Raw genomic sequence first — 22707 nt, 5'->3', positions numbered from 1 at the left:
GGGCCAGCTGGAGAGCCTGGGACAACAGTAGAAAGTGAGCACCCTCCACTGGGGACTATGGGAGAAATACGAACACAACAGGCCCAACGTGGAAAGGCAGCCATGGAGAAATCTGGAAAGAAATGCTCTTACGGGAACAATGTCAGTTGCCTTGAAGTACATTGGGCTAATTATCTTAGTGGACACTAATAAACGTGTTCCTTAGAGACACATGGTGACTGTAATAACTTAAAAGATGAATATTGGATGAATGAGTTATTAGGGACTGGCCAGACTGCTAACCTCCCAAGCCCAGAGGGCAACTGTTCTCCCTTCTGCCTTCCCATGTCTTCCCCCGAAGCCTAAGATTTTTATTAAATATGTACCCAGCTACTGAGAAAGCTTTAGAGTCAATAAAACACCTGCCCCCTCGCTTACGGGGATTTACTCAGAGCTGTCAGCCGCTTCTCAACGGGGTGGGGCGGTGGTGCTGGTCCTCAACTGGGGTGAGGAGAACCACACTGCAGAGAGGGAGGGAGCCTGTATTCAGCCCACAGTTAGCCTCCGCTAACCCACTGACATGCTGTGGTACAAGCTTCAGTCCTCAGCCCCTTAATCTAGGCTCAGAGAGGGGGCTTCTGCCCCTAGAACCAAAGGGCTGGGCCTGCACCACTCCAGGCATGACTGTGAATACCTTCAACTGCTTTTCCTCCGGGTTCGGGGCCCTGCGTCGCCCTAGGAATGGCAGCCGCAAGCCCACCTGCTGAGTCCAGGGCCCATCCCTGCTGTGACTCCCATCCCCAGCTTCCAATCCCCTAGCTATTAGCGTCACGGGCAACCAGACCAATCCATGGGTCAAATGAGCACCTGGAGACATGTAAGAAAAGGTTTCTAGAGCTCTCCCTTAAACTTTGTACAACGTGCCCATTTAACAGTGACCTAGAGACAATGGCCACATGCACCACTCCCTTCTTTCCTTTGTTCGTTTGTCCACGTAGAGTATACAGCGAAGTGCACAGACCTTTAGCAATATCTCGGTGGATTTATACGTGCGTGTGTGTGTGTGCATCCATAGAACCACCGCCTAGATCGAGAGTTAAAATGTGCACAGCCCAAGAGAGTGTCCCGCACGTCTGTTCCCAGTCAACAGGCCCCCACACAAAGCTAACCGCTGTTCAAGCCTCTGTCACCATAGTTTTGCACGCTTTTGAACTTCTTACAAATAGAATTATTACGTGTGTCCTCTTCTGTGTCTAGTTTTTCTTTATCCAACTTACTTTTGAAGTTTATTCCTATTGTTGTGTGCTGCGGAAATCATTGTCTTGCTATAGCTGTGTAGCATTCCATTGTGTGAATGTACCATAATGTAGCCATTTAAAGGGCATCTAGGTGGTTTTTATTTTATTTTTAATTTTCATTTAATTGTTTTTTTAAACTTACATCCAAGTTAGCATAGAGTGCAACAATGATTTCAGGAGTAGATTCCTTAATGCCCCTTACCCATTCAGCCCATCCCCCCTCCCCTCCAGTAACCCTCAGTTTGTTCTCCATATTTATCAGTCTCTTCTGTTTTGTCCCCCTCCCTGTGTTTATATTATTTTTGCTTCCCTTCCCTTATGTTCATCTGTTTTGTCTCTGAAAGTCCTCATGTGAGTGAAGTCATATGATTTTTGTCTTTCTCTGACTAACTTCACTTAGCATGATACACTCCAGTTCCATCCACGTAGTTGCAAATGGCAAGATTTCACTCTTTTTGATTGCCAAGTAATACTCCATTGTGTGTGTGTGTGTGTGTATGTATGTATATATATATATATATATATATATATATATATATATATATATACCACATCTTCTTTATCCATTCATCCATCGATGGACATTTGGGTTCTTTCCATTCTTTGGCTGTTGTTGATAGTGCTGCTATAAACATAGGGGTGCATGTGTCCCTTCGAAACAGCACACCTGTATCCCATGGATAAATGCCTAGTAGTGCAATTGCTGGGTCACAGGGTAGTTCTATTTTTAGTTTTTTGAGGAACCTCCATACTGTTTTCCAGAGTGGCTGCACCAGCTTGCATTCCCACCAGCAGTGCAAAAGAGATCCTCTTTCTCGGCATCCTCGCCAACATCTGTTGTTGCCTGAGTTGTTAATGTTAGTCATTCTGACAGGTGTAAGGTGGTATCTCATTGTGGTTTTGATTTGTATTCCCTGATGATGAGTGATGTTGAGCATTTTTTTCATGTGTCGGTTGGCCATCTGGATGTCTACTTTGGAGAAGTGTCTATTCATGTCTTTTGCCCATTTCTTCACTGGATTATCTGTTTTTTGGGTGTTGAGTTTGAGAAGTTCTTTATAGATTTTGGATACTAACGCTTTATCTGATATGTCGTTTGCAAATAAATATCTTCTCCCATTCTGTTGGTTGCCTTTTAGTTTTGCTGATTGTTTCCTTTGCTGTGCAGAAGCTTTTTATTTTGATGAGGTCCCAGTAGTTCATTTTTACTTTTGTTTCCCTTGCCTCCAGAGATGTGCTGAGTAGGAAGTTGCTGCAGGCAAGATCAAAGAGGTTTTTGCCTGCTTTCTTCTCGAGGATTTTGATGGCTTCCTGTCTTACATTGAGATCTTTCAACGATTTTGAGTTTACTTTTGTGTATGGTGTAAGAAAGTGGTTCAGGTTCATTGTTCTGCATGTCGCTGTCCAGTTTTCCCAGCACCACCTGCTGAAGAGACTGTCTTAAGGCATTCACATTTTGGCACCAGTTCTTTGAAACTCAATTCCCACAGGGTTATGCAGAGAGGGCCAGATGAGGTCTGCACACACAGTATGTTGCATTATTACAAAAGCTTAGGGAACCCAAATCTCTTAAAATGTACAGCAAGCACACCTGCCCTCAATCCCGAAAGAAGATATGCTATCTGTGTCCCAAGGCTATAAGCAAACTGGGCCTTCGCTCCAAAGAATCACTAACTCTATATTTCAAGGCTGTTCACTATAAAAACATCCTTGAAAACATAGTCTGGAATAAAGGACATTCAGTGCTATGCTTGCAAGATATGCAAAAAATGGAAGAGATCAATGAAGAATTGTTTCCCCACACGTATATGCCCAGGGGTGGGATTGCTGAGTCAAAGGAGCTGGCATAGATTTAGCTTCAACAGATACTGAAAAAAAAAAAAAAAATTCCCCAAGTGATTGTATCATTTTACACGCCCATGAGCAGGTGTATGAGAGTTTCAATTGCTCCGCACCCTTGCCAACACTTGGTACTGTTGGTCTGTTTCATTTGAGCCATTGTGGTGTGGCCATACCTTTGTCCCTTTCAGGGACTCTTCCACATATCAGGCCTGCTTAGGTGTTATAATGATGGTACAAACCATCATGAATATCACTGCCATGGGCAGCGTGAATCGGAGGCTCTGGGGAAACAGAAAGACACACAGGGCAAACTTCCCTCAGGAAACAGGCTTTAAAGATATAGAAAGTATGAGATCGCTCCTAGGCAGGGAGCTGGTCTCAAGGGAAGGCACAACCTACCCAGTGCCATTCAGGCCGTGCCAGCACGGTGACGGGCCTCAAAAAGAGACCCTCAGTGGAGCAAAGAGGGATGAGCAGGTGGAAAAGGTGGGAGGACCAAGGGCCAGACCTGCTTGTAGGATTAACCTTTGTAGCAGCATTGCATTGACCAAAATGCTAGCGGGTGACAACGATGATGAAGGTGACAGTAATCATTTACTGAGGTCCACCAATGTTCCAAGCACTAAGCTGGGCTCTTTACACACATTAAACCTCTCTCTATGTTGCAACCAGCATCCATTGGCCAGTGATGAGATGGAAATAGTAAAAGTTTGCTAGTGAAAACACCGGTCTCGGGTGAGAATTTTCAGGGAGCTTTACAGGAGATTTGGAAGGGCTTTGGTGTTTTTATGATTTCATCTAACTCAGCTATGGGCCTAGGAATTACACAGGGTGAATTTCCTTAGCTCACATCTCCATCCACTAGCCAGATAAAGATAATAGTAGTGAACACAATGATAACTTAGGTAAGGATATCTCCTTACTTGGGGCCAGATACTATACAATGTACTTTGCATCTCATTCAGTCCTCACTTCAACCCTATGGCATCATAATCCCCACCTTATAAAGAAACTGAAGGACAGGGAGGTTAATTAACGAGTCCACAGTCTCACGGGTTTTAGTAGCAAAGCCAGGATTCATTTCCAAGTTTGTCAGACTTCAAATATGTTTTCTTTCCACTCTGTAGCACCAACTTGCCATCTACTCTTGATCAAATGACACAGTTCCTATTTTAAGGACAAGCTTATAGGGAGGCCTAATCTGCTAAAGATCATTATTTGGGAATTTAGCCTGCTGTCAAAAGATGGTCTTTTGTGTGAAACGACCTGGTCCTCTGCTCTAGATCTGTGCATTTCTGGTATTAGCGTATGGATTGTGAGTTGACGATCATCCCGGAAGGACTAGAGGCCATATCCATGCCTGTGTGTAGACAGTGTTCCCTGACAGTGAAGCAGTTCCCAGTCTTAATCATCCAGGAAAGAGGCGAGTTCTCAGGGAGGAAACCAGAATTCCTAGTTCTGGGGGTCCTAGGCATGCAGAGAACCTCTGCTTCTCTCACAGCCTGGACATGATGGGCCTAGAAGCCTTTGAGGAGGACAGTGTGCAGGCATGAATTCATCAGTGGTGGGAAATCTGGAGGCTGGGAGCCAGGATGGACGGGCCAGGAAGTCCTGGAGGACAGGCCTAACATTATGCACAGTAAGCTAGGCCTGACCCTAAGCATGAGCCCACTTTGAAAGTTAGAGTGAGCTCAGGAATGCTTCTGGTACATCTTACTCTGAATCTGCAAATCAGTAGTTCAGAGATACTACTGATGCAGGGATCAAGGACACACCTGAACGAATGCCTGTCTCCATTGCCTTCCTAGTTCCCTGCAGACACGAGAAGTTCCACGGTTTCAGCAGTCACAGGTTGGGAGAAACCCAGCAAGTCACAGCTGCCCAAAACTCTGACGGGGAGACCGGGGCAGGGTGTCAGGAATGACGACAGTCACATCGACATTCCAGTGACAGGGACACTTCACTCGGGTCCTCTAAGATGGAAGAGCTTAAGACCAAGAGGAAATTATTCATTCATTTGAAGAAAAAAAAAAATTGCTGTTCTCTTTTAGGTACCAGATAATGTTCTAGAGATACAGTAGTTAACCAAGATAGCCAAGTTCCTAGTCCCAAGAAACTTATATTACAGTAGAGAAGACAGTACAGTGCGCACGCATAGATATATGACCTATACTATATGTACATTATAGTTCCATAGTGTTGATAAATGCCATGGAGCAAAATAAATTAGAGTAAGAGGATGGAGAGAGGTTTTTTGTAAGTGAAGGGGAGGGAAGGCAGCCTCAGATTGAAGGTATTTGCGGAGCAGCGCTGCAAATGAAGTGGGAGAGAGACCCAGCATGGGTATCTGATAGTGTTCTAAACAAAGAGATCATGCAAAGGCCCTGTGACAGGTGTAGACAGCACGTTTAACGCACAAAAAGTGGTAAATTGTTTAGAGCAAAGGGAGCAAGGAGGATATGGGTGGGAAAAAGGCGAGGCCAGGGAGTTAGCTGGGAGCCAGAGTGTGTCAGCTCTTGGTGGCCATGATAGGGATCTTTGGCTTTATTCGGAATGGGATGGAAACCTATTAAGATACTTGGTGAGACAAATTACAGTCCGTATGAGGCAAGAACGGACACAGGGAGACTCATGTATTAGTTTCCCAGGGCTACCATACAATTATCACCGGCTTGATGGCTCAAAATAACAGAAAATTTCTCACACCGTTCTGGAGGCCAAAATTCTGAAGGAAGGTGTTTTGGTCTTTTGGGTGAAATGACCTGGTCACTTCCCCTCTGAAGGGCCACATCCTCTCTGAAGGCTCTAAGAGAAAATCCTTCACTGCTTCTTCTGGTTCTGGTGGCTCCAGGCATTCCTCCTTGGCTTGCGGCCACATCATTCCAACTTCTTCCCTGATCTTTACATGGTCTTCTCCTCTGCGGCTTTCTCTTCCACCTACGTCTCCTCTTCCATCGCTTCTAAGAAAGCTTGCCGTTAGATTGAGGGCCTATCTGGATAATCCAGGATGATTTCATCTCAAGATCTTGAACTTATTTACATCAGCAAAGCCCCCTTTTGCTCAGATAAAGTCACATTCACAGGTTCCAGAAGTTAGGAGGTTGACCTATTTTGGGGGTCCACCTTTCAGCCCCACGACAACTAGTCAGGAGGCTCTGGTAAAGCCCAGAGAGGTGATGAGGGAGATTTGCCCTAGGGGAGTAGCAGCCAGACGGTGAAAAGTGGTCAGATTATGCTAGTATAACAGGTCAATGGGGAGGGGTCGTTCATTCGTCTTCTCCAAAAATGTTTCTGGGGAACCTACCACGTTCCTACGCTACTGTCACTGGGGATACAGCGGGGTTAACACAGATATAATGCTCGCCCACCTGGAGCTTACCTCATGGTCTATCAGGAAACCTGGACCTTGAATAAGCGTGTTGTGTGTTACAAAGGAAATATACCAGCAACAGACCAACCTATTGAGAGTTTGGAACGCGCCGAGGAGGAATACAACTTAGCCAGGACAAAGGGTGCTCCAGGCGAAAAGGATGAGGAAGGTACGGAGCTCTGGCAGAGCAGGCTGAATCTGTGGGGTCCCTGGAGACCAGGGGAGCAGCCTGGCCACCAGAAGGTCCCAGAATACCGAGGACACACCTCTGCCCCTCACAACTTGTGACGTCGGCCTGTGGGCACGTAGCCATTTTCAGCAAGAGGCCCCCGTCCCAGGTTCCGGCACCGGCTCCTACCGTACCCATAACCCTGAGCGGCACTGATGCCCGCAGCCTGAGCTTGTGCAGACTGGGCGAAGTGGTTCTCCGAGCAGGCTGGGCACACCCCCCTTGCGTCACTCCCTCCTTCCTTCTAAGGAGATGCTCACGTTCACGGGGCTTCGATTCATTTATTTTTAACCTTTATTTTTTTTATTATTATTTTTTTAATGTTTATTTATTTTTGAGACAGAGACAGAGCATGAACAGGGGAGGGGCAGAGAGAGAGGGAGACACAGAATTGGAAGCAGGCTCCAGGCTCTGAGCTGTCAGCACAGAGCGCGACGTGGGGCTCGAACCCACAAACCGCGAGATCATGACCTGAGCGGAAGTCGGCCGCTTAACCACTGAGCCACCCAGGCGCCCCTATTTTTAACCTTTAAACGGCTCACCCAGGCACCGGGTTTCGCTTGCCAAATGCAGATATAAAAATGTTACTACACGAAAAGTTGCTTTTAAGAGAAAGCCCTTTCATCTGCAAGATTCAAAATACTCATTAGCAGGCTCAAAATCTCGCAGATGAAAGGCAGAGCCAGAGAGTAAATGAAGACGGACAGGCACTCCTCTGACTACGTGGTGGGACTGCAGGCCCACCCCTGACGTTTGCAGGGCTCAAGGCCAAAGTGCAGATGGAGGTCCACACGCTTCCAAGTTCAGATACTTATGAGTACAAATCAAGGTAAGAGACTCTTAAAATATGTTCTATCCTCCCCCTTTAGGAATTCCCCCTTCGGAGTGATCTGCATGGCCACGACCCCCAGCCAGTGGCCTGTGTCGCTTTCTTCATCATGAGGCTTAGTCTGGCACTGTGACAGGCCCCAGGCAAAGGCAAATGAACCTCCACAGGCCATACATCCCAACTTTGTGCATATCCCCCGAAATAGTCATCCATGGGCCATATCTCATGTCTAACGGTCCACCTTCTGGATGTTGGGTCCCAGAAATAGCACAGCTACAGGACATTGACTTAGAGCCATTGGGTAGGGAATACAGGATCTCCGTTATCTGGAGTGTGGTCTCCACAGGTCGGTTCAAGGGCTCCGGGCAGGCACAACCCATTAGTGCCTCACCTCAAGAGGAGGGGTATAGCCGGAAGAGTATATGGGTGCATTCAGCCTTTTGCTACGTCAGCGGTCTTGCCGAGGTATGGGAGGGGAAAATGGGTCTAGATCAGTCTAGCAAGTGGACAGATTTCCTGGGTTGATCGAGCAGCCTGTCCTTCTCAAACAACTTGTAAAGAGCAATCTGCTATTAATAAAAGGAATGTCTGAGGCTTAGAGTAATCTCTGTAAAAAAAGTAAAAGCAAATAAAGTACCCCTCTGACATGAAAAGTTTGTTCCTCAAGGCTTTTATTTTATAGCCTACGACAGCAGCTGAGCACTGTCCTCAGTGTCCTCCTCCTGGCCAGAGCCCCGCGCCTACTCTGCGTCCCATCACCGCTGGGTTCTGGGTAAGGGGCTGCCAGGAGACCTTCCCGATAAGCCCACAGCCGTGGACTCACAAGGACACACACACACCCCTACGCACTCCTGAGAATGTAGCAGCCGAAAATAAAAGGCACAGGACAGGGCCTCCACCTGAAAACAAACAGCCTTTCCAAGGATACGGTCCAGAACAGGGTTCCATTTATACATCATTCACGCATTCGTTTACTCCAGCAACAAAAGCTGATGGAGAGTTTACCCGATGCCAGATACGTCCGAGTGCTGGATTTGCCCATCACTGGGCTAGGCACTGGGCAAACTAAATACGGCCCCTGCCCTCAATGGCGTCCACCCCAGCTGAGGAGAGAAGGCCGCGAGCTAGTAATTTCAGCGTGAGCTGGACAGGTCTTAACTGTCACCTGACTCCACAGGGCAGAGAGAGAGAGGCGGCATCCACCTTACAGAGGCTTATTGGTCTCAGACAACATCAGTCGGGACTGTGGCTGAGCCACCTAAATGCTACAAAGGACAAGAGCCAACATGATCCTCGTACGTGAGGGTGTCACTAATAGCCCGATGGATGGCACAAATACGTATCAAGCATCTATCGCGTGTCAGGCACCATGTGAGCAGTGAGGACGTGTGAGCAACAAGTCCCCATCCTGAAGGCTCTCAAAAGGCAGGAAACTATGTATAAATCAACCAGCCCCGGGCAGCCAAGAGCCAGGGCCTAGGAACTAAAGAAGGGCCCTGAGGGCTCAAGATCTGAGTCCTAGGTTTTGTTCTCAAAATGTCACCCACATATTCCTTCCCCGCTCCTCACAGAGTGAGACTGTCCTGGATGTATACCCGACCAGGCGGGTCAAGAGGCTTTCGAAATCATAGGACTGGTGTGCGTACAGACGCGTGTATGGACCCCCTCTCACTGCTCTTTGCCCATGGACCTTGGTCCTTAAAAAGTTTGGTTCAGGGGCGCCTGGGTGGCTCAGTCGGTTGAGCGTCCGACTTCGGCTCAGGTCATGATCTCATGGTCCGTGGATTCCAGCCCCGCGTCGGGCTCTGTGCTGATGGCTCATAGCCTGGAGCCTGTTTCAGATTCTGTGTCTCCCTCTCTCTCTGACCCTCCCCCGTTCATGCTCTGTCTCTCTCTGTCTCAAAAATAAATAAATGTTAAAAAAAAAAAAATTAAAAAAAAAAAAAGTTTGGTTCAGCAAAATTTTCATTTTCGTTGTCCTCTTTTCCAATTAGTTAACGGCATACATATATCCCAAGGCCCAAGCCTTCTGTGTGTCTGCCAACCCATGTCTCCCTGCTGAATTTACATAATTTTGCTCATCGGTAAAAGAAACTATGTGTGCAGTGATGTAACGGAGGCAAGAACCAGGTATTCTTAGAGATGGGCCTTGACTCGGTGGCCAGATACAGCAATGTTTAGGGAATAAGCTTCCAGGCCCACCCCTACAGTGAAGGATCTCTGTGCAATACTTAAACCGATCTTCATGGCTTGAAAACCACGAATTTCATACAGGCAAGTCCATTTCTAGCCTTTGTTATTCTGACTAACTAACCACCAATTTCACCAAAGAAAGCCTCTGCGAAATGTTAATTAGCAGCATCTGGTGTGGATCAGAAATATGGAGACTGAGGCAATGGCAGTTGTCATCTCTGGAGTGTGGCCTTCCTGCTCAAGTGTCGGACGATCACCTCAAAGAGTGACTTCCTGATTAGGGAACTGATAGCCTCTACAGTCTGGTTAAAAAGGTACACGTTTATACCACATCCCTCCCACTAAAATATTTCAAAGAAAATCATGGACATTACCATGCTGTCCACAGGAAGATCTCATCCATCTGTGTCCCAAGTATAACTAAGTCTGGGGGAAATGGAGCATGGGACACATTCTCTAATGAAGATGTTCTATCCCAGGTGACAAGAGTCCCACTGTTGTTTTCTGCTCTCAGCTTATTTTTTGACTGCTTGGAAGGCATTCCAGAGTCCTCCTGGGTTTTGTGGGCACGTCTACAGTCACGGTAGGTTTTGATGAAAAGAGGGGAAGGGCCAAGGTGTCCGGGGAAAATAGAACAGGCAACGCTCGGCCTTCAGCCTTGACTGTCCCTCCTGGAAAGAGCGAGAATTTTTAGGCACTGCAGAGTGGGACCTAGGGGTAGCTAACAATTATTCCCTCTTCTTAGCAGCCCTGATTACAAACTTGGTGCAGGCCTTGACGTTATCCCCAAACTCTGATACCTACCCTGAAATTTTACCCCCTCTCCCACCTGCTTTTCGGCCCTGGGTGTGAAATGCACTGATAAGCATGTTGCTCTCCCCTCCTCCACACCCCCCCCTCCCTTAAGTCGCTCTCACAAAAGAGACTTTGCGTGAGCAAAGTCTAAGCAAATGCCTGTCATTTGAAATTGGGTGCAAACCCTCCCCCAGCTGAAATACAGTAGCAAGCAGGGCTTGCTGGCCACAGAGAGCAGAAAGGGTCATGAGATTTTCCAGGGGCAGTTGTCCTCTTTGGAGGCCAGGATTTGGAGAGAGAGCCATTACCAACCATAGGAGTGTGGCTGATCAAATTAAGGAAGGCGTTTTTTAAATTCAATTACACCCTCAGTGGAAATGGTCTCACTAATGCTTGGGGAAAGAATTATACCCAGTCCATAAAGCCTAACACTTCTAAACCCAATTTTGCACATTATTCTAAAGGTTAATTCAAGATCTCTCTTCCAAATGGGAAGTTAAATACAGCCAATGGGAGGAAGGCATCTGCTGACTGACTGAGGAGTTTATCAGCCTGTAAGAGTTCATTAGTTTTAATTAGCGTAATCACTAATGTTGCATTAACAGTTTAGTGAAGGAAAGTAATTACTCACACATCCACTGTATTAGATGGGAAGATTAGAATTCATTTTCCAAAACGATTAGCATTTTGCCAATTAAAAGAATCCTTTCTCCCTGCCAGAAACCCTGTGACCTCACTCACCCAAAGATCGTTTAAACGAAACATATTTTGCATCAGAAAATGGAGCAGGAAGAAGGGGAAGAATTAAGGCTGGGTTTATTCCTAGAGCCTTCTTGGTGCACAGCGATTGCAGGGGCTCCCTGAGTTGATAGTGTCCTACTCTATTTGCATAGTCATTCACTTCAGTGGCTTCAGATTGTGCCCTGGGCTTTGTCACCCAGCAGCAATTAAAAAATGAAAAGGCTAGTGGAAGATGAGGTTGAAGGAAGCAAGGAAGCAAGGTGGAAGGGCCGTTGCTAAGGTCCTCTGGTTGGACAAGAGTGGGACTTACCACCGGCCCCATCCTGAGCGCGCAGGAGCGCTCTACCACAGGAAGCTGTGTCTCTTGGGCCCCTTAATGACTTCCCCTGAGCACCGGTGATATCTTGCTGCCTCTGGCTGCTCTCCGGCACCACCGCCACCTCTTCTCCATCTCTGCCAGGACCCCCAGAGACCCATTTCTGCGACGGGAATTTCAGGATGTTCTGCCATCATGGGTCTGTGTTGGGACAGGAGGCCCCAGGCCAAGTGCAATGTTGGGGTTTCCAGGCCCTTATGTTGGCCTGTGTTCAGTCCAGAGTGCTGCCCAAGTGCAAAGATCATCTGGCCAGGACAGACACAGGTAGGCATGGACTGAGGCAGAAGGCCACTGGAAGTAATCACCCAAATCCACATCTAAAGGGAAATGCCATCTTGATGTAATACTTAATAACAAGTATTGCAATACTTGTAATAATTTGATGTAGTTATTAAAGCTGTCTCACAAGCATTATTTCCTTCAATCCCCAAACAACCCTCTGAGATAAATATTTTGTTGATAGGGAAACTGACTTAATCAGGGCTACGGGACAAATAAACAGTGAAACAGAATAGAGTCTGCCGACATCCAGCCTGTGATCATCACAGACTCTGATCTCTGTCACCTTTGACTGATCTGGGCTCTGTTCCCAGCGGCACCCCTTATGAGCCACGTCACCTTGGGCAAGGGACTCAACATCTCTAGGTTTCTTCATCTGCAAGACAAATATAATATGTTTCTCTAGTGATTGTTGTAAAGACAAAGTGAGAGAGAGGAGCTTCTCAGAGGCTGGGAGAGGGGACCGCGTCTGGGGCTTTCCGTGAGAGGCCGAGACCGGTCCTCTTGAGCCCAGCAGACGAACCCCACTGCCAGGCCTGAGTCTGTTGGAAAGACCTGGGGGGACCCTGGCATGTGGCCGACAATGTGCGAGCCCTGGGCTTTTGTACGTTCCCAAGGGATACGAGAAACTCCCCTTCTCCTACTGACTGAATGGTACATGCCACCAGCAGGCAGGTAGGAGCTAAGCCAGATTTAAGTTTTTCATTTGTTTTTTAAAGAGGAATTGATCGGGGCGCCTGGGTGGCTCGGTCGGTTAAGCGTCCGACATCGGCTCAGGTCACGATCTCACGGTCCGTGAGTTTGAGCCCCGAATCGGGCTCTGTGCTGACAGCTCAGAGCCTGGAGCCTGTTTCGGATTCTGTGTCTCCCTCTCTCTCTGACCCTCCCCTGTTCATGCTCTATCTCTCTCTGTCTCAAAAATAAATAAACGTTAAAAAAAATAAAAAAAATAAAGAGGAATTGATCTTTCCTGTGAAAAATTAAATGAAGTAATTATGCAAAAAAATACCAACTTTCCAAGTGCCTAATTCTTAGCAGAGGTTACCTACTAGTCAGTCCCCTTTCCTATATTTAACACGAAAGAGGAAGTCAGACCCATCACTAGCAGGATTCTGGAACACAGCCTCCCTCATGGGCCTGGCAGGGGTGCAGGATGGGTGACGGCACGCTGCCCCTCCGCTTCTGCCCAGGAACACCGCAGGAACCACGGAAAGGCCCCTGTGGCTCACGCCCCAGGTCGGCTGCCGTCCCCGGGCAGGGCACAGAAACTGGCAGCTGGAGCTAACAACCCCAGAGCAGAGCTGGTGCAATGCCCGCCTCTAAGTCACCCGGGCCACAGGGCAACCCGCACACCATATGGGGGGTGTATACGCAGTGGAGGGGGGTGGGGCCCAGGATACCCTAAAGAAAGGGAAGCCAGCCAGGCCTCCACCATTAGCCATCCTCGAGCCCAGGGAGATGGGCACCCTGGCAGCCACAGTGGCACGAGTCAGAAGGCAGACCTTTACCCTCAAACTCTCCACATTGGGGATGAAAGGAACCGAGAGGAGGAGGCAAGGGTCCAAAGGCACCTGCAGTCCTGATAGGGCTTAGAGACCCGGGGCACAGTGCCTGAGTTCCGCCCAGAGGCCGGCTGCCCCGGGATGGCCTCGTGCCCCGAGCGCCCCGCGAGGTGCCACCTCACTGCATGGCCCCGGTCCCGCAGGCTAATTCAAGGAACCCGAGCTGGAACTCCAGGAATGGAGGAGGAGCTGGAGGCATGGAGAGCTTCAGGGAGGGAGAAGCGGGGCAGCAGGGCTGCCGTGTTCAGAGTCAGGGGGGTGTCAAAACGGCCAAGCTTTGTAACCTTGGGCACGCTACCACGGAAGCCGGTTTCTTCAACTGAAAAATAGGAACCGTAGTCCTCGGGTCACAGGGAGGACCCTTGCGAAAATCACAATTAATGAGGCGCACGCTGATGTCTGTGCCACCCACAGCCAGAAACACAGTTCATCCTGCTCACAGCTGATCCCCCTAAGCACCCTCACGGTCCGGCCAGAGAAGGTATTCAATCAGTGTTTACTGATACCTGATCAGAAAGAGCCATCACAGCTCCTGGGGCGGGGGGGGGGGGGGGGGGGGGGTGGTGGACACACTGCCACGAGGAAGAAAGGATCGGGAGAGTCTCGGGGTGGAGGCTTTCTCGCATTGAGCTCCTGGGAAGCTGCTCTGGAGCAGTGAGCCTGGAACAGGGCAGAAATGTGCTCGCTGTGGGGGGGGGGGGGGGGGGGGCGATCGGGGGTAAGGGCGAAGTCCCGGGAGTCACAGATGAGGCTCCCTCCCTGGGAACTGTGGCCCAAGTTGCACATCATCAGCTCTGCATCCCTCCTGAGGACCCAGGGGAGGGCACCCAACACGGCACAACCCCTGAGGACCCAGGGGAGGGCACCCAAGACGGCACAACCCCTGGCAGCACTGGAAGGACAAACAGGCACTTACCGCAGCGTTGTTCTAATAAGAATAGCAATGGGGGCGCCTGGGTGGCTCAGTCGGTTAGGCGGCCGGCTCTTGATTTCAGCTCTGGTCATGATCTCACAGTTCGTGAGTTCGAGCCCCACGTCGGGCTCTGTGCTGACAGTGCGGAGCCGCCTGGGATTGTCTCTCTCCCTCTCTCTCTCTCTCTCAAAATAAATAATTAAACGTAAAAAAATATAATAATATCAATGATAAGAAAGGGAGGGGAGGAATTCCACTGGCTTCTAATGCCTGCACAAAAATATTAGCAGTATTAAAAAAGCAAAAAAAAAAATTGCTTTTTGTCTTTATGACTAATGACCATCATAATGCACGTTGAAGGGGGAAATTGCCTATTTGTTTCAGTATTTTGTTAAGGAATCAGAAAGACATAAATATTGTCTTTTCTTGGACTGAAGTTTCAGAATCTCAACCACCCAAGGCATCTACCTCATTTTTTTTTAGGGGTTTGTTTTTGTTTTTTTTTTTAACATGCTGTTAGCTTTGGAAAATATCTTCTTCGCGAAAGGAATTTTTTGCGGGAGCTTCCGTTTTTAATTGGCACAATTTAGATCCTATACCAAAATGACACGACGTAGAGAAGATTTAACAATGTCTCAGCACCTAGATCTGGCAAGAACTTCAGAACAATTTAACTGTGTCTCATGAAAGCATCTGTCAAATCGGATAATCACAAGTGTTGGCGAGGACGGGGAGACACTGGAATCCTCTTACCCGGCCGACGGGAATATAAAACGGTGCTGCCACTTTGGAGAACAGGCTGGCAGTTTCCCCTCATTTCTGGTGGGGTGGTGGTTTTAATATTTATTTATTTTGAGAAAGAGAGAAAGAGAGAGAACGCATGGTGTGCTCAGGGGAGCAGCGAAGGCATGCAGAGAGGGAGACAGGGAATCCCCAGCAGGCGCTGCACGGCCAGCCCAACGTGGGGCTCGAACTCACGAACTGTGAGATGGTGACCGGAGCCGAAATCAAGAGTCGGATGTTCAACCGACCGAGCCACCCGGGTAGCCCCCGCCCCTTGGTTTTTTGTTTTTTTTTTTTTAAGAAACAAAGCTTTCGCCGCCTGCTTTCCACTCTTGGCAGGACCTGGGGAGTCTCAGCCAGGCTGAGGGACTGGCCTCAGCCACTAACACTCTCCTCTCTCCCGCAGTATGTGTCCAGCCGACGCGCCGTCACTCAGAGCGCACCAGAGCAAGGCGGCTTCCCCCCTCACCACCTCACCCACCACCACCGCCCCCACCGCCCCCACCACCACCTCCGCCACCACGCCCGCCCCCACCACCTCCGACACCAGGAGGCGGGGCTGCACGCCGCCCAGGTGACACCCTGCATGTGCCCCTTGTTCTCCTGCCAGTGGGAAGGCCACCTGGAGGTGGTGGTGCCCCACCTGCGGCAGATGCACAGGGTTGACATCCTTCAGGGAGCGGAGATAGTCTTCCTGGCCACGGACATGCACCTCCCCGCCCCAGCCGACTGGATCATCATGCACTCCTGCCTCGGCCACCACTTCCTGCTGGTGCTCAGGAAACAGGAGAGGCACGAAGGGCACCCCCAGTTCTTTGCCACCATGATGCTGATCGGGACCCCCACCCAGGCCGACTGCTTCACCTACCGCCTGGAGCTCAACAGAAACCACCGGCGTCTCAAGTGGGAGGCCACCCCCCGGTCCGTGCTCGAGTGCGTGGACTCGGTGATCACCGATGGGGACTGCCTCGTCCTCAACACCTCCCTGGCCCAGCTCTTCTCCGACAACGGCAGCCTCGCCATCGGCATCGCCATCACCGCCGCCGAGGTCTGCTCCGCAGAAGTCGAGGTGTGAAGCCAGAGGCCAACGGACGTTCCCGCACGGCCCCCCCTCCGCCAAGACACTCTGCCTGTGGCCCTAGGATCCCCGGTTGCCGGGACTCCAGGCTCCTTTTTATTCTTCTCCCTCCTTCCCTCCCTTCTTTTTTTTTGTCTCAGGTACTTTGTGGTACTTAGTCTTTGTCTGCCATGGGCATTTTAGTAGGTAAACATCCTGTGATTCAAGACCTTGGTGTGATGTTTGTCCTGATTTGTCGGTAGAGTTTTCTAGAGCATTTCTAATCCACTTTGATCAGGAGGGTTATTTCCTGCCACCCCCAGGTCCCTCCTCCGCTGCTCCCCCAATGAGCGAAAGCCACCGAGACCGCAAAGCGGACCGTTGGGGTTGAAAGGAGATTTGGTGTCCCAATCATTTCTTCCTTCTCTTTTCAGTCTATTTTGGACCAAGCCAGCCCTGAACTGTGTGAGGACAGCAGGTTGGGGAAGGGGACCTGGCCAGCTCTGAGGTGTATTCCAGACCAACCAGACGCAACTCTGACAGCTTCCCAGGAACCTTAGGGTCAGGGCTAAGCTGCCTGGACACGAGGACGTGGCATCACCTCTGAAGGCCAGGGAACCGGGCTGGAGGTACCACGACGCCATGAGCCCTCCGGTTTGATCCTGGGGCTCGAGGGGGTGCACTGACGCTGAACCCTCTGTTGGGCGGGCTGCTGTGGGCTTCCTGTCGGCCTGGGCCATGGTTTCTTGCTCTGGAATCAAAGTCCTCTTGGTTTTTGTGATTTCGTGAAAACCTCGTTGCCCTCTGTGGAGCGAGTAGGAAAGAAGAATAGGCAAGATGCAAGGGAAGGGAAGCAGCTGAGAAAACAAAAGATAAAATTAATCTCCCAGCTCGGGGAAGGCGTTCTCTCTGTAGAGAGTTTTATTATCAAATTGTAAAATCCATCGATCTTTTCACTAGGGTAGAACACTTTGGTATCGTGCAAAGGACCCACTTGACTCTTGATAGTCAGTAAGGCGGAACCACGACTTAGCATCAAACATAAGGAATTTGGAGGGTGTGCAGGGGACCTCTGACTTCCGGGGGTCAGAGGTCACTCGTACGCCTAGGGCAGGGGAAAAGGGGTCCTCTTTCCTTACTTTCAAAGTGCTCCAAGGGCCCCGTTCAGCACACAAACGTTGTCACTGGTCAACTATTATTCAGCGCCCTGTTGCAGCGTGAATGAAAAGGTGACAAAATCCATCTTGCTTGTTATTGCTTTCTCTTATTTGCTTTCTCTTATTGCTTGCTTGTAGACTGCTTTCTCTTATTTGGCTGTCGCAACAACTCAGCACCTTCTTGTGGAAGTCTCTCTCGTGTAGTTGAAGAAAGTACGCGTGTTTAATCGACTTTGTCTCTTCTGTCCAAAGGTGAATACCTTTCGGCCTTCCCAGTGGGCCTCTTCTCCCCGCTGTTCGCTGTTTTGTTCTCTCCTTGGCTACTCTCCAGTCGCTGAAAAGCATGGCGCCCAAACCCCACACAACGCTCATTAGAACTGAGCGGGCCTTCGGCCGCCCAGAGGTTGCTCTTTGCCCTGTTCCCTCGGCGTCTTGGCTGCATCCGAGCAGGCCTCCAAACGAGTCCTTAGTTTCAGACGGCTTGGCCTGGCATCAGCAAGTCTTTCCCTCACCAAAAGTGTTGGATCCTGAGACACAACACCCTTCTCCCCCCAAGTCGGTATTCCTCCAGTCACCTATTCTGCCAACCCACACCGCGAGCACCGGTCAGTAGATTTCATAATGCAACCCCCTCTAGTCACACAGCAACCGCTCAGACCCTGGGGCCAGACTTTTGTTAGGTTAGACCCTAAGGGGGCCCGTAAACATCATGTCGCTGGCTGAGGCAAACATCAGGTCACAGTCCCAAGGAAAGGGTTGTAACCTGTTTGCTCTATCAGAAGATCCTTCCAGGACACCAGCTCTCCCCTCGTGCCACACAGCCCAGGAATCAAGCTGAGGCTGGTTGGCCGGTGCTGGGAGAGACTAGCCCGCTTGGCTCCTTCCTTTATTCCCAGGTCCTTCCTCCAAACCTCAGATCCCCTTGCCTGTAAGTTTGACACCTCGGGAAGCCACAGTCCCTCCCCGGGTTTCTGATACTCAACTACTCTGAAACATTTATTGTAGCCTCACAGGTGCCCCAGGTACACAAACAAACAAAACCTCAACAAGAATATAATTTCAGTTCACAGGGGCCTTAGGATTCCTGCAAACATCACCTCTGCCTTCTTGTCGTGCTGTTACCTGAGCCAGACTAGGAATAACTTCAGGTGATTATTACTGCACACAAGACTGTATTATGAATAAGTGACCCCAGATAGGAACTGGTATTTGGGTTCCTAGGAATGTTTAGAATTAAGGGTAGAAATGTTTTATTTGCATTCATCTATGGTGCTCCCAAGAAGGCCTGCCTCTCCATATCCAGATGTTGAGGAATTGAAAAGAGAGCAAACAAAAAGATAATAGAGAATTGAAAACGATACGAACAAAGTGTGTGGTGTGGAGCTTTATAACCACAAAGGGCCCCCTCGTTTGAATCTCGGGTTAATCCTTATTGGCATCCTCGATAGACTAGAAAAAATGAGAGATTCTGAGACACGAAATGACCTTCCCAAGGTCACACGTCAAGCGGGTGGGACCATGACTAGAACCTAGCCAACTGCCTACAGATTTGGTATTCTTGAAAAAGGAAGACCGACCCCAAATATTCAGCAGTATTCCCACCTCATCAGTGGACTGTGGGCCTGAGGGTCAACTGGGTCTTTGTTCTGGGATACCTGAGGGATCAGGGAGAGAGAGACTGGAGTGGATTTGCTTTTAGATGGCAGCTCAACTTGAAGAAGCGGTCAACCTGGAAGCAGGGGATGGGGTGGCGGGAGTGAGAACTAGCTGTGGAGTCTTCGGGATCATTACCTACTCCAGGGTCCTCTTTCTTAGATTTCCAGGAATCTGTCCAGTGAATAGCCCAGGGATCCCATTGCCTCATTGACACCCAGGTGCTGACTTAATGACTCAACCTGCTAAGGAGTGTCTGTATTTTAAAAGCCTAGGGAGAAAGCCACACTTACAGCTAGAAATGAGTTACTGGTATTTAAATTTCAGGCATTTGTGAGAACGATTTTTTCAGGAGGTGTGGACATTCCTCCCCTTGAGGGAGGCCTACATAAATGGTGGATGCTGAAATGGAGGTCAGGCCATACAAAGCAGATTGTCTTTCACAGTCTTTGCCTGAATCTGCATCTGAGATAGATCCCATCACTACCCACGGCTACCTGGGACATTTTAAATGTTTTTATTTATTTTTGAAGGAGAGAGAGAGAGAGAGACGGAGCATGAACGGGGGAGAACAGGGAGAGAGGGAGACACAGAATCAGAAGCAGGCTCCAGGCTCCAAGCTGTCAGCACAGAGCCCGAGGCGGGGCTCGAACCCACAGACTGCGAGATCATGACCTGAGCCGAAGCCGGACACTCAGTGGACTGAGCCACCCAGGAGCCTACCTGGGACATTTTAGAAAGGGGCCAGGTTAATAACAATAACAGTGCCCATGGCTACCATTTATTGGGGGTTTGTGACCCAGTAGGTTGACTATGTTGAATATAGTATCTCATTTCATCCCATAACAGCCTTACGAAATGGGTACCGTTATTGCACCCATGAGAAATTTAAAGCTGAGAGAGTTAGGACCTTGTTTAAGGCCACACGGCTAGCAAATGGTAGAGCTGGGTCTGGAGCCCACGGGTCTTGCTCCCAAGTCCAGGCTGCTTCTGATCAATAACAACTTGTGTGATTTCTAGGAATTCTCGGACCCAAGGGTCAGAAACTCTGAATGGCAGAGAGGCCTTTTAGTACTAATTGTGCCCTTTGATTTCTCCTTTTCCCCCTGCTTTTCCCAGCCCAAGACAGGCTGGTGTGCTACAGCTGCTTTGGATACCAGTTGTCACACGTTTTAGGAATTCTGCAAGCTGATTAAGCATGGCCATTACTAAAAATTAAATCGTCAATGTATAATTGGTTATATTAAAAACAAAAGTTAACGAATACTAAAAACTCAGCACTTCCTAATTATTTCAGGACTCTATTATTTTCTGTGCTCTTTAGATATGTAGATGTATAGATTCTTGACATCTGTCGTAATTGTATGGTGAACATAGTACACACTGACGTGCTACCAACCCCCCCTCAACCAAGTGACGTCACAGCCATAGCTTGAAATTGGCCGTGGTGGTAGTGTTGACACCACTGGCAACTGTCAAGAGCTATAAGCCAGGACCTTTCCCCCTAGGAGAACTAGATGTTAAACATTTACCAGCCCACCATTGCCAAGACATCTCGGATGCACACGGCATTGTGGAGGAGAGGGGACTTTGCAAGGAGAAGCAAAATCCTATTGGCCACACTGACAGAGACCCAGGTTATGGTCAAGCTAGCCGAACAGCCAATTATTGGGAAAACACAAAATATTCTGCAGAAGGGAGTCTGGGGCTTCTAAGCAACTTCAAGCACATTCCCTGCCCTATCTACTCCAGACCTTGCACTATTGCTCTTGGTGCAGGAAGTCCTACCTGATGAATTTCATGGAAAAGTCATGGCTCCTCAGAACTAGCCTATTGGCCGCCCCAATCTGCAAAATGAAATCAAGCTCTAAGAGACTGGAATGTCCTGTTGCTTGTTCTTACGGGTCATGTTTCTTATCTCTACCTGTGGACTAAAACCTCATCGAAAGCAATAGTTTGCTTTGAAACACACACACACACACACACACACATACATATATTGAAATTAGTGATTGGAAATATCCTACATCTGAGATGGGCACCGTGAGCAGTGGTTTCAAACGTCACATAAAGTCTGTTACCATCAAAATAGGACCCTTGCACAGCACAGCACAAAGCTGAGAGACAGAAAAGGTAACGAGTCAAGGGATACCACGTGAAGGACAGAGAGCCCCCAGCACCTTACTTTCCTGCTCTGTTTCTCTCCACTGCATCCCAGCAAAGGATCCTGTTCACAATCTACAGCCTACTCTAACCAATACTCTTTCCAAATTAAAGGCATGGTTCCCGCTAGGATAAAAGTCACAGGGAACTCCAGGCTGAGTGTCTGGAAGCAGGCAGAATGTCAAGGTCAACAGGGAGTCAGTTACACTGATTCCAGTGATTTCGGCGTGAGGGATGGAAGAAATGAGGGTTGCTGAAGCTTCCACCTGGATCCAACTTCTGGTGGAAAGGGAAGGGACTATGGACCAAACATCACAAAACTATACTTCGATTAAAAGGTCAGCTACAGATAGCATCGAAAGTAGAGTCTCCCAATAGATTGCTAGGCTTTCAGATTATTTGTTCTGAAGATCTGCTCCAAGAACTAGTGAGTTCTCTGTTGTGCTCACCTGGAGAATGGCCAGCTAAACAAAACCTCACTGAAAAGAGATCCAAGAGATCTGTTGTAGATAAGCATTGATTTTATATTCCTTCCCACATCAGGTTATCACATGGGTTATCTATATAGGTTAGAGTTTGTCTTTTCCAATACTGTATGAAAATATTTTACCTTGAGTACTATACAATACACACTCCCCTCTCTTTTTTTTTTTTTAACCTTTTTTTACGGCATTGAGATAAGAAAGAGAAATTGAGAATCATTTTACTTACCCTGAATTGATGTATACATATACTTTTCTAGGCTTTCTTACGGTGTTAAAGACAGCAAGAAGCAAACGTAGAATGAACGTTACTTTATCTCTACCCTGTCTCCTATGAAACGTGTCATTAAATTGCATTTGATACTGTTTCCTTGATCCTTTGGAGTTGTTTTTTGTTGGTGGTGGTGGGTTTTTTGTTTTTTGTTTTTTTTTCTCCCCACAGGCTACTGTGCAACATGCGGGGACAGAAACAAAATGCTACAAGGGAAAGTAATTATCAGAAATTCACCAGCTGCCATATTTGACTTATGTTTCATTATCTCCACCCCCCCTTTTCATTTTTGCCTCGATTTTAAAGTCATAATTGGATGTAAGGAAGACAGCGCTCCTAGAGGTGAATAAAAGCCCTGGCAACAAAGTTGCCCCCAACGCTATTTCAATGTATCGGGCAGCCCTGAGGGGACCAAAGCCTCCCTCACTGGACTCCAAAGAAAGAGACAGGCTTTCACTCCCCTTCCCTTCCACCCAGGGCCCCTTCTCTTAGCTCTTCCCTCCTTCTGCCTGACAACAGTGTTCCTGAAATTTACTTCTGGGCCTATCAGATCAGTTGTCAAGGGAGCCTTCATGGTTTGATTCTTTAATTTCAGGCCACTGTTACTTACTCGCAAGATCAGGACTGAGCAAGAGTACTAATCCTATTGCCTGTCAATTCATGTTAACTTCTATCTTCTTCCCTACCTCCTTATTCCCAGAACCTGTTTCCTGCTCCCACATGGGCTTACAGGCA

At 48.6% G+C, this 22707-nt stretch overlaps 1 protein-coding gene across 1 annotated transcript in view; it reads left to right on the top strand.

The window, feature by feature from the left end:
* Positions 1–21191, top strand: part of SIAH3 (siah E3 ubiquitin protein ligase family member 3) — a 73531-nt gene extending 52340 nt beyond the window's left edge. The window contains exon 2 of the mRNA XM_060637157.3: positions 15596–21191. Within this exon, the coding sequence (XP_060493140.1) occupies positions 15596–16264 (669 nt within the window). The 3' untranslated portion in view covers positions 16265–21191. The remainder of the gene's footprint in view (positions 1–15595) is intronic.
* Positions 21192–22707: the final 1516 nt, after the last annotated feature.

The sequence above is a fragment of the Panthera onca genome, chromosome A1, assembly GCF_046562875.1.
Source record: "Panthera onca isolate mPanOnc1 chromosome A1, mPanOnc1 haplotype 2, whole genome shotgun sequence".
NCBI classification, from domain to species: Eukaryota; Metazoa; Chordata; class Mammalia; order Carnivora; family Felidae; genus Panthera; species Panthera onca.
This window is presented reverse-complemented; position numbering and strand designations above follow the sequence as displayed.